General features: G+C 34.7%; 1 protein-coding gene across 1 annotated transcript in view; it reads left to right on the plus strand.

The window, feature by feature from the left end:
* Positions 1-12,584, plus strand: part of Uba3 (Ubiquitin-like activating enzyme 3) — a 48,828-nt gene that overhangs the window by 20,129 nt on the left and 16,115 nt on the right. The window contains exons 8-10 of the mRNA XM_067268789.1: positions 485-643; positions 1,701-1,803; positions 12,198-12,311. Of these exons, the coding sequence (XP_067124890.1) occupies positions 485-643; positions 1,701-1,803; positions 12,198-12,311 (376 nt within the window). The remainder of the gene's footprint in view (positions 1-484; positions 644-1,700; positions 1,804-12,197; positions 12,312-12,584) is intronic.

Raw genomic sequence — 12,584 nt, forward strand, 5'->3', positions numbered from 1 at the left:
GTAAGCTGAAATAATTTACAGTGAGTTTCTTAAATTTAATATGTTTACTTTTGTGTTTTTGAATTGAATAAGAATGAAATACACATTTAAAAGAAAAAGCACTTTTGGAATTCCACGAGTAATTTATGTTGTTAGAAAGAAGACAAGGTGAAGAAATTAAACACGTAATTGCAGTTTTTGATGTAATGCTGAGTGTTACAGTTTTAGAATAAAAACCTGCTTGTTTTTACGTGACCTAACTTGTTCATTTGTTTTAATGTACCATCTGGAGAGAGATGTATAACCTCACTTAAACTGGCATGCCGGCTTTTACCGTACAGAAATATCTGATTTCATGGTCTCCCCATATAGATTGGCATGTTGGTCATTCTGTGAAAATGTGGTATAAATATAATTGAATTTGCTCTATTTAATTTTTGAATGAATTTTTATGCAATATTTCATAATACAGCATACATATTATTTGTTTGTTATTGAATTATAGGTGAGTTTATTGAAATATAACAATAATGGAGAATTGGATCCTGATTCCATTATCCCTATGGTTGATGGTGGTACTGAAGGCTTTAAAGGAAATGGTAGAGTTATTATTCCTGGTATGACAGCTTGCTTGGAATGTAATTTAGACCTCTTTCCTCCTCAGGTAAATCATTTTTTAAAATTATTATTGTAATTTTTATCCACTAATTATAATTATGTATTAAAAGTCTATGATAACAAAAAGCAAATCAAAATTGGACAAATAAAAAGAATGTAACAATAAAAGATTGGATATAAGGAAGCTTCATCATAGTAAGCAAGCAGTTGTTATTTGAGGTAGAGAAAAAATAAATTATTATGTAAATGATATTGTAAGCTATAGTTGAGTATAAAGTTTAATTTGAAAGATTTTACAGTAGAGCGTCGATAAGTGGAACCAATTGGGGACTGGGGTCCTTCCAGTTAATGATTTGTTCCAGTTTCCGACTTTGTACGAAAAAATACATTAACCTATCCGATGTTCAAATTTTTCTCTGTTGCGTATCACTTCCTGTTGAATTTTTCTCCGTTGCGTGTCGCTTCGTGTTGAATTTTTGTCGATTTTAAGCCTAACGAAAATTTTTATAATAATCATCGAGGCTATCCGTATCGTTAAAAATTATTTCTGCATTTTGTACAAATAAAATAAATATATTAAAGAATATAAAAAACATGAAAATTATACTTTAGAAGTAAATTTAGTATCAAAAACATTCGATTCAGCACGACACAGTCCGACTGAAAATCGTTCCACTTTCCGGCCATTCCACTTACCGACATTCCACTTATCGACGCTCTACTGTATTAATTAAATATATATGATATGTATATATATAAGTTCCTGGATTAATTGCAATATAGTACTGCAGCTCGGTTTTCAATAGTGAACATCTATTAATTAATGCTTCCATTAGTGACCAGATGAATAGCATTTACATAGTTATTTGTGATGTAAGGAGGATATAACCTTTGTATTGACAAAGGGAAAAAATACACATGTTACAGCAATGAGCTGGTATCAGATACCAGTACCAATAAGTTTACCAATAAGTAAATAAATCTACGTAAAATAATAAGGATTATAAAAAAATAATTATTTAATTTTAAAATTTAATGTATTAATTTATAAAATGATTTCACTCTAAATTTTATTTAAATTATTATGTTTAAATTTAATGTAGGTAAATTTTCCACTCTGTACAATTGCCCATACTCCAAGATTGCCTGAACATTGTATAGAATATGTTCGTGTTTTATTATGGTCCAAAGAATATCCATTTGGAGGTGTGTATTTTACTTATCATTTAAACTATTTTAATGAAAGCTAAATTAATTAAAATATTTAATAGTTTTTCGAATATTTCAAAATACATTAGGTCACAAAAGTATCCAGACACCTATAAAATAGAAGAGTTTTTTTTTAGTTATAACTCATTTTTTGCATGAAATAGAAAAAAGTAATGATAGATGTGAAATCTTCAGACTTTTTTTACACCAGAAGAAATATTTACATGTGCAGAAAAATATTGATCAAAAACAAATACAGCTTTATTTCAAACTGTGAAAATATTCACATCAAAAATGTATCTGGACAGAGGAAATAAAGGATAGAAAGTGTCAGATCATTTGCTTAAAAACATATTTACAACAACTTGCCACAGCAGATGAGTTAAAGTATTTGTTTCGTACTTGAGTTGTTTTATTTTGTCATTGTGAACAATGAAAACATTGTTATTAAGGACTCATTATTAAATATAGCAAAAAGAGTAATCTGTACAAAACAAGCAGAAGAGTTTTACTTTCCAAAATCTACAATTCAAGATACCATTATGAAATTCCTTTTGACAAATAGTGTACTTAATAAAGCTCAACCTGGACTGAAATGTCAATGACACGTTTCTGTCTCGAGACATATATTTCAGTCCAGATTGAGCCTTATTAACCAATTATTTGTAGATTTTTCTTTACTTTTCTGATTGTCAGGAAAGTAAAGAAAAATCCACGAATAATTGCTCCTAAGCTTGCTGTTGAGGCTTCTGTAGAATGTGTATACATCTGCAGAAACTGTCAGAAAAACTTTAAAACCAAGTAGCTATAAAGATTTTGTGGCTATGAAAAAATCAGCAGTAAAGGCTAAAGTTTGCAAATGAGTTTTATACAAAACCGGTAACGTTTTTGAGGTCAGATAATCCAAATTTGATATGTTTGGTTCAAATGATTGCCTAAAATATGAAGAAAAGCTGGAGAATCTTTAAAAATGAAAAATTTGATCCTTACAGGGAAACTTGGAGACGATTTAGTGCTATTTGCAGTTGTATATCTGCAGATGGTGCTGGAACTATGCAATTTGTTGATAGAATAATGAATCATTGTGTGTATAAATAGATTTTAAAAAACAATGTTCAGAAATCAGTAAAAAAATTAAAGTTAGGGTAAGATTGATGCAATGATCCAACTACACTTCAGAAATCAGTTTCTTGATGTGTGCTGTATAAAAGTGCTTCCTTGGCCTCCACATTCACCTTACCTCAACCTAAGTCAGATTTATAAGATCACATTGAACGAACAATCAGAATAGAGTCAATACCAAACAAAACTGATCTTAAAAACATCATCAGAGTTTTGAATTTAATAGACAAAACTTATAAAAATTTGGATGAATCAATGCCTAGTTATTTCCAGAGTAAAATGAGGCCAACTCGTTAATATCTTTAATCATTTTAGTTGATTCAACTAAAATGAATAAAGATATTTGATGGAAAACTTGCCAAGTGTTTTTGGAAAACACACAACATTAGTGTTTACTAAGTGTAAAATATTTTGTTTTATCATTATTTATTTCTTCTGTCTGATACTTTTGTAATGTGAAAACTTTTACAGTTTTAAATAAAAGTATATTTCTCTTTTTGATGAATGTTTTTGTACATGTAAATATTTTTTTCTGGTGTAAAAAAATCTGAAGATTTTACATCTATCATTCATGTTATAGGTGTTTAAATACTTTTATGACCCAGTGTATAATCGACTTTCTTTGGTTCCGAGTGTGTTTGATGAATATTTAATTACTATTTTAACTATGTAGTCTTAACATCTGACATTATAACGTCTAACTTAAAAGGATAAAGATTCATCTGCAGAAAGCAAAATTAGTTTGTCAGCATTGTAACATGACAATTTTTCTAAGAAAATGTATAAAGTATCTTATTTTTTAATGATTATTAAATTGATTATTTTTTTATTAATATATTATTTCAAATTTTAAGGAATTTAATCAAAATTCTTTCATTATTTGAATTTTTTTTAATTTATAAAATATTTTTTCTTCTTATTCTGCTACTCTGGTAACTTGTAATAAAATTGAATTAGTTTTAATTTTGTTTTATGAAAATAAAACTATGACTTATAATTTATATTTATTATGTGTATTAATATTCATGTTTAGTAAGTGTAATTTTAAATTTTTTTGAATTTAAATATACCAAGTATAATATTAAGTGAGAGTCTTGAAGTTGACAGTGAATATGAAAGTTTCTATTGTGTATAATATATTTGATTACAAATAAGTTTTGTGATTATCTTTGTGAAAATATAAAGAGAACTAACTTTTAACTTGTGATACAGCATAATCTAATTATGAAGTTTAATGACAATACAAAAATATTACATTTTTGAGTCCATCCATTCATCCAATTTCACACCAATCACAGAAGTAACAGTCATAATAGCTTGAAGAAAACTTCATTAAAAAGACAATTAATAGCAGAAAAAAATTTACAAAGTTAAAACGATATCTGACGTCAGCCTTTCATTGTAGGATCTGACGTTGTTACATTAAAAACAAAGATATAATTTTCTCACCATACTATCAAATCTTTGGCTTATTTATAACTGGTCTGGGCCTCTAGTGTGGTTCCGAGTTTCTTAGTTTCATTTTCACATGATTACATAATAACTCTTGGATGTCTTCTGTTTTGAAGTTTGATGACAATACAAACATATTACATTTTTGAGTCCATCCTTTCATCCAATTTCACACCATTTTTGATACGAAAATGTAATATTTTGTATTGTCATTAAATGAAAAACAGCTCCTCACAAAAAAAGAAGCTTTTTTCGTTCTTTTTGTTTTATTTGAGTTGCACACCAGTAACAGGCTTTAGAGACATACTTTAATTCACCCCAGTGTTGTTCAGTGTGAGTATTTAATAGTTTAGTGATTCCACTACTCTAAGTACTGTATATATAAAAAATTGTTTAAGAATGATCAAGATAATTTTATATTTTCATGAAATGCCAAATATCAAAAAAAAGACCAAGTGCAAATTACTTGATATTACAGCAGTCTGATTAGATGCAGTGTCAAACTAAATTTTTCATTGGTTTGACTGGGATGTCCTGATATCATGAGTAGTTTTAAAGTATTGATACCAATATTGAAATCGGTCTTAAAGTATCAAAACTGGAAATCTTGCCAGCTGTCACTGTTTATTCTGTCTTGTCACCTTTCCAGTTGTTTTTACTGCCAAGAAGGTACATCTATCCCTGCTTTTTTTATGGTGGATACGTTCCAAAGAATGCCATGTAAAAAGTACTGTAGAAAAATGCTTGGTACGATCCACAACATCAACAGAAAGAATAAAAATAGCTAGTGTTTTCTTTGAAATTTTTTCAATCATCATTTATCATCAGCATTATTTGTATGTAAATATAGTAAACACAAGTAGCATAGGAAACATAAAATGAACATATGACGTTCTATGAAGTGCATATAGTACTGTACTGTGCTGTGCTTAAAAAGATAAAGTAACTCATGATTTCAATAAAAAAGTTACTTTTTTTGTTGAAAAGTTAAATTTAGAAATTTTCAAATAAACTGTGTAGAAAAATTGATGGCATAAAAACGATGATTAGTTTTCTTTTGTTGACCACGTTATTTCAAAATTGCATAAAAATGGACCAGCTGAAAAGAGGGATAGATGTACTGTACTCATTACAATGAAGGCAGAATGGGCCTAGAGCAGCGATTTATATTTTGTTGCTAATGGGTAGTTCAGAAGTCAGTGCATCAGACAGTACTTCAGTTTACACTCATAAGATGTCTGATGTACTGTACATAAAAGTAGCTTTAGATCTAGTCTTGGCTCTAATGGGCTCTGTGGGCACTATTATACATGGGACAGTGGTGGATAAGAAATCATTGATTAAGATGTAAAACAGTGTCTTTACATTGAAAGTTCTTCATTGTATTCATATTTTACAAATATTAGTGCGAACATGTGTATACAAATTGTAGCTCATTTTAAACATCACTTATGGTCCAAGTCGATTAACAAATGAAAGAACAATGCATAATTTTTAACTAAATGTTTGTTTATAAATAGCAATCAGAACTCTAAGCATGTATAGATTCTGGGAATAAAATTTGATATTATACATTTATTGATTTTTGGTTGTTAATATTTTTTATATAAGTTTAACTTAAACAAAAATAGCATAAAATTCCATTTTGAGTTGTGATTTGTCTGCAGTATTTGGTTCCAACACAGACATTACCTGTCTGTGAAAAATGTAACAGTAGCAAATCTGATACCAGAGGAAAACTATTGATACCAATATTGGTATTGGACCAAAAGTATCGAGTACATAAAGTACTTGGTATTGAAGGAAAGTATTGATATGGTATTGGTGTTGACAATATTGGGATGTTCCTAGTTTGAACATCATCAGCATGGTCATCAATGACATCATGCCATTTGATGGAAAGTAGGCAGTCTTTTCAGTGACTGTTGGATCCAATGTGTAAGTATTTGTCACTTATTTCAACTATAAGTTACAATTTCTAGTCCAAAGGTTTTTGACTGATTATTATACATATAAGAATGTCACATTATTTCATTTGTGGCCGCCAGCGCCAGAGATCCCGAATACTGCCTGGCAACACTTGCCAACGAGTTGGCTGGCAACGTGAAAAAGAAGGCAAAAGTTCGCGGGGTTTTTGCCTGGATGTTGGCCGAGGATGTCGGTGACAGTTCTCACCTTTTTAATAAAGTTTTTTTGTTACTGTTCGTGTTTGTCTGCTTAGTTCTAAAGATCAGTAGGATCGAATGACAAAGTGGTGACCCGAACGTGATACGATTAACGAACTACCTGGACTTTCGACTGAATTGGATAGTGAACAACTCTGTGTCTATGAAGGAACATTTTTAACAGGACATGCAGGTATGATCAGTTTCTGAATCGTAAATTCAATAAGACGACTAAGAGTGCGTGACTCGGGCTAAGCCTAATCAAAGACTATCCCGCTTTCCTTGTACCCGCATAGTTAGGCGCCCGAAATGGCGGAACAGAACGAGTTGGAAATCGGACGTGTACAGGCAAAAATGCCTATCTTCACTAAAACCAACATCAAATTATTTTTTGTGCAGCTAGACGCAGCTTTTGCCATTAATCGGATTATAAGTGAGAACACTAAGTACAACTATTTAATCAATTCCCTGGACGCGGAGATTCTATCTAACGTCAGTGACTTAGTATTTGACCATCCAGCCGAGGCTCCGTTTACTAAACTCAAAGATCGACTCCTCGAAATTTTTCAGAACTCCGCTGCTAAAGAGGCTAAAATTCTGCTTGAAGATCTGGCGTTAGGGGATCAGAAACCCAGCGTTTTACTCCGTAAAATGAGGGAGCTTTCAGCGGGCAAGATTACCGAAGAATTTCTTAGAAACTTGTGGCTCCAACGTCTCCCCAAAAATATTCAGACAGTTCTGGCTGTTAGCGGTGATGAACTAGACAAGCTAGCCATCCTTGCTGACAAGGTTGCTGAACTTACAGAACCAACCCAACTGGCCAGCATCAACTTAGAAGCCGACAATCCCGTAATCAAAAATCTCGAAATGCAGATTTTAGAACTCACAACGAAGGTTGCAGAACTTAATGTATCGCGTACTGCTCGTCCCCGTTATCGTAGTAGAGAGAGAAACCGACATGACCCGAATTCGAGGTATCGCATTAGTTCACGCCCTCGAGGAAGAAGCCTCAATCGTCAGGGATATTGTTACTACCATGATAAGTTTGGATCAGCTGCTAGGAAATGTCGTTCGCCGTGTTCCTTCGACCGAACTGCGGATCAGGGAAACGAGCGCAGCCAGCTGCAGTAACGGCCTGTGGATCCAGCCTGGCTCCTAAATATAGCCGTCTGTTTGTGTATGAGAACAAAACTGGCCAAAATTTCTTAATTGATTCTGGAGCAGATTTATTGATCATTCCCAATCGCACTAAGAATCAGCCTACAAAGGTTGAATTGTATGCTGCCAACGACTCTAAAATCTCGACGTATGGAACAAAGGTGCTAGAACTTGACCTCAACTTAAGATGTTCTTTCAGATGGGAATTTACCATAGCTGATGTGCAGAAGCCTATAATCGGTGCAGACTTTTTGGCCAACTTTGGACTCATTCTCGACATCAGAAACAGATTACTGGTCGACCCCCTGACTTCCCTTACTACACGAGGAAGATATTATACAGGACCACCTACTTCAGTCAAAACTATAATCAGCAATTCCCCAATGCAGGATATCCTCAAGGACTTTCCACATCTCACTCGTCCTCGACCGTTTTCAGATAAAGTCAGGCACAACACAGTGCATTATATCGAGACACACGGTCCACCCGTATTTGCTAAACCCCGTAGATTGCATCCGGCTCAGCTGCAAGTAGCAAAGCAAGAATTCCAGCACATGATGGAGTTAGGTATATGCAGACCATCAAAGTCCAACTGGGCTTCTCCCCTCCATATGGTGCCGAAGGGTCGTAACGATTGGAGACCTACTGGAGACTATCGTGCCCTGAATAGGATAACTGTTCCCGATCACTATCCAGTGCCACACATCCATGATTTTGGTCAAAGTCTACACGGAGCCCGAATATTTTCCAAGATCGATTTGGTTAGAGCCTTCCATCATATACCAGTTAACCCAGATGATGTGCCAAAGACAGCCATTACAACGCCATTTGGGCTATTTGAATTCGTTTTCCTCCCTTTTGGTCTCTGCAACGCAGCCCAATCATTCCAACGATTCATGCACGAAGTTTTGAAAGGCTTAAACTTTTGTTTTTCATACCTAGATGACATCCTCATTGCTAGCACTTCGTGGGAGGAACACAAGATGCACATGCGGCAAGTGTTTCAACGCCTTGACAAGTACGGTCTGCAAATCAATGCATCCAAGTGTACTCTTGCTGCTCCACATGTATCATTCTTAGGATACATGGTGTCTTCCCACGGCGTTATGCCACTTCCAGAACGTGTATCTGCCATAACTCAACAGAAGCGACCACAGACCCTCAAACAACTGAGAAGGTTCTTAGGCATCTTGAACTTCTATCGTAGGTTCCTACCCCATGCGGCCCATCACCAAGCTCCTTTACACGACCTACTTAAAGGAGCAAAGAAAAACGACCAGCGTGAGATTAAATGGACTGACAATTCGATTCAGGCATTTGAGTCATGTAAGTCACAATTAGCAGATGCCACCTTACTGCATCATCCTTCACCAAGTGCTACCCTTGCACTTCACGTCGATGCATCCGATTCTGCTGTGGGCGCTGCCCTTCATCAAGTTACAGCACAAGGTCTCCAGCCACTGGCGTTCTTTTCCCGCAAACTGAGTAACTCTCAGCGTCAGTATTCTGCATACGACCGAGAACTTCTGGCTGTGTATTTGGCTGTGAAACATTTCCGGTTTATGCTGGAAGCACGACAGTTCACCATTTACACAGACCATAAACCATTAACGTTTGCCTTCCAGCAACGACACGATAAGTGTACACCCCGTCAGTTGAGACATCTTGATTTTATAGGACAATTCTCAACAGACATCAGACACATAAAGGGAATCGATAACGTTCCAGCTGATGCTCTTTCCCGTATTGAATCAATTAGTAGCCCATCTATAGATTATAGCAGAATTGCAAAAGACCAACAGCAAGATCCTGAGCTCCAGTCTCTCCTGACTTCAAGTGACTCATCACTTGTACTTAAGAAGTTTAAACTTCCTGATAGTGATGTCGAAATTTACTGTGATGTATCGACAGGTCGCATTCGTCCATACATTCCGCCTAGTTATCGTCGCACTGCTTTCAACACTGTCCATAACCTGTCCCATCCAGGTGTAAGGAGCTCAACAAGATTGGTAAAAGCAAAATTTGTTTGGCCATCCATCAGTAAAGACTGCCAGACATGGTCTCGCACCTGCATTTCTTGTCAACGGTCAAAGATCCAGAGACATGTCGCTAGCCCTTTGGAAACCTTTCCTGTTCCAGACGCTAGATTTTTAAATATTCATATTGACATTGTTGGTCCATTGCCACCTTCCAACGGCTCAACATATTGCCTCACAATCATTGATAGATTTTCTCGTTGGCCTGAAGCAATCCCGTTGCCAGATATAGCAGCTGAAACAGTAGCTTCAGCCCTGTACTCAGGCTGGATATCTCGCTTTGGAGTGCCTGCCCAAATAACATCTGATCAAGGACGGCAATTCGAATCTGGCTTATTTAAATCTCTCACTCAACTTCTTGGTACCCAAAGAGTTAGGACAACAGCATACCATCCAATTGCAAATGGCATTGTTGAACACTTTCATCGTTCACTTAAAACTGCCATCAAGTGTCACTCTACTGAAAGATGGACGGAAGTGCTACCTACAGTCTTGTTAGGATTGCGAACTGCGCTCCGTGAAGACACCAATACTACCGCGGCTGAGATGCTCTATGGCACCAGCCTCCGACTGCCTGGAGAGTTTTTCGTCCCAGGTTCTCAGGACGTCAATCCATGTTCTTTCGTCGAAAAACTCAGGACGATGATGGCAAACTTAAAACCAGTGCCTGTGGTGCACCACTCCTACCGCAACCCATTTATCCACAAAGAACTGCAGTCATGTTCCCACATATTTCTTCGCAATGATGCTGTACGGAAGCCTTTGCAGCCTCCATACGATGGACCCTACGAAGTCGTGTCACGTGGTAGCAAGACATTCACTCTATACATAAAGGGAAAAGAAACTGTAGTTTCTATTGATCGACTGAAACCGGCTTTTATTCTCGCAGCGAGTGAGTCGGACCAGTTACCCCCAATGTCTCCAATGCCAAGACCAGTGCCAACTAAACGTACCACAGACAATCCAGCCCTAACGCGACAAACTACCACACGCTCTGGCCGACATGCATCCTTTCCCGCTCGTTTCGTGTCGCAGACACTGGTGGGGGAGTAGCTGTGGCCGCCAGCGCCAGAGATCCCGAATACTGCCTGGCAACACTTGCCAACGAGTTGGCTGGCAACGTGAAAAAGAAGGCAAAAGTTCGCGGGGTTTTTGCCTGGATGTTGGCCGAGGATGTCGGTGACAGTTCTCACCTTTTTAATAAAGTTTTTTTGTTACTGTTCGTGTTTGTCTGCTTAGTTCTAAAGATCAGTAGGATCGAATGACAAACATTAAATTATTAAAACTAAAATAAATACATCACTAAAAATATTTTGCATATTACTTGTTAATTTGTTGTCGGTAAAAAACACACAAGGTTGTTGTACTGTACAGTACATAGCTATAAGCAACACATTGTGATTACTAATTTTCATCATTTTGTAAATATACTCTCATTTTGTAGCTCTAAAGAACCAGTGAACATTTCCTTTATTCCTCTACAAACTAATTCAGTTTGTAGAGGAATAAAGGAAATGTTTACTGGTTTTTTAGAGCTACATCATGAATGATATCTTGAGCTGTGATATTATGAGATATTGAAAGAAAACAGTCCATGACTAATAACATCAGATGAGATTTGTAATCAAAAGCAATGATTTCTACTAGTTTGCACCAGGCTTAAAACAAGTTGTGATTAATGTTGTTACTACTATTACTGTCTACAGAGGTCAATGTACATTTAAGATACAGGCTTTCTGTCATATAGGCCTACTGGGGATGGTAATGAGGGATGAAACTTGACATATCTGAGACATATCATCCTTAAAAAAGTTTTCAAGGATTGCTATGTGAATTTAATCTTGGGTCTCTAGAGTGGCAGGCTGATATCTTTACTGCTATTCCTTGGATTTTTTATTTATTGTATTTAATTACTCTTTATAGAAAAAACTTATGATTGTAATAATGTGTGATATATTTTAATAGCTTAAATATTAAAATTTCTTTTCATGAATTTTAATTTATACAAATGTAAACATCTGTTTATATTTGTATATATCAATTTAGATATAACCATCCTCAGTGAGTAACCAAGGATGGTTATATCTAAATTGAAATGTGCCTGGAAGTGGAGGATTGGATGGAAGTCCCTGGCAATGCATCTGTATGGTAGCAGAAGTTGCAGATTCGAGTCCTGCTTTGAGCTTATTTTTTTCTTTCAGAATATTTTAATTTATTTAATTATATGAATTTAATTATAATTATTAAATTTAATAAGAGATGACACCTAACTCCTACCTCTAGTACCAAATTACTTAATATTTAATTATTAATAGTAGTGGTAAAGTAGCCTGAAAATCTGGCAATTGTTTGGCTTATTAATTTATACAGGACTATTTGGTAGAGAACTTTAGTTTTTAGTAGAAATGTACACTTTTTACATATATAAAAGTAAATATTTGAAAATGTTTAATTTTAGATAATGTAGAAATTGATGGTGATGATCCAGAACATATCCAATGGATTTATGAAAAAGCTTCAGAAAGAGCAAATGAATATAATATCCAAGGTGTCACATATCGATTAACACAAGGTAATATTTTTATTTGAAAATATTGATATTTAGACTATAATGACCAAATTAGAATATTAAACTGTGCTTTATTACATTCTAGAATATAATTGAGTGTTATGAAAAGATATAATTTGAAGCCAATGAATTTAAAATTTAATTCTGTTGGTTTTCAAGTTCATTTGCAATGTAAGGTTAATTGAAAATGCTTCTTCAAAAATATACAATTTAAAGTAGCAATTTTCTTTATTTTTTACAAATAATTAATGTTAAATTATGTATCTGTTACATATT

This window comes from Centruroides vittatus, unplaced genomic scaffold, assembly GCF_030686945.1.
Source record: "Centruroides vittatus isolate TY-2023 unplaced genomic scaffold, ASM3068694v2 contig_337, whole genome shotgun sequence".
Lineage (NCBI taxonomy): Eukaryota > Metazoa > Arthropoda > Arachnida > Scorpiones > Buthidae > Centruroides > Centruroides vittatus.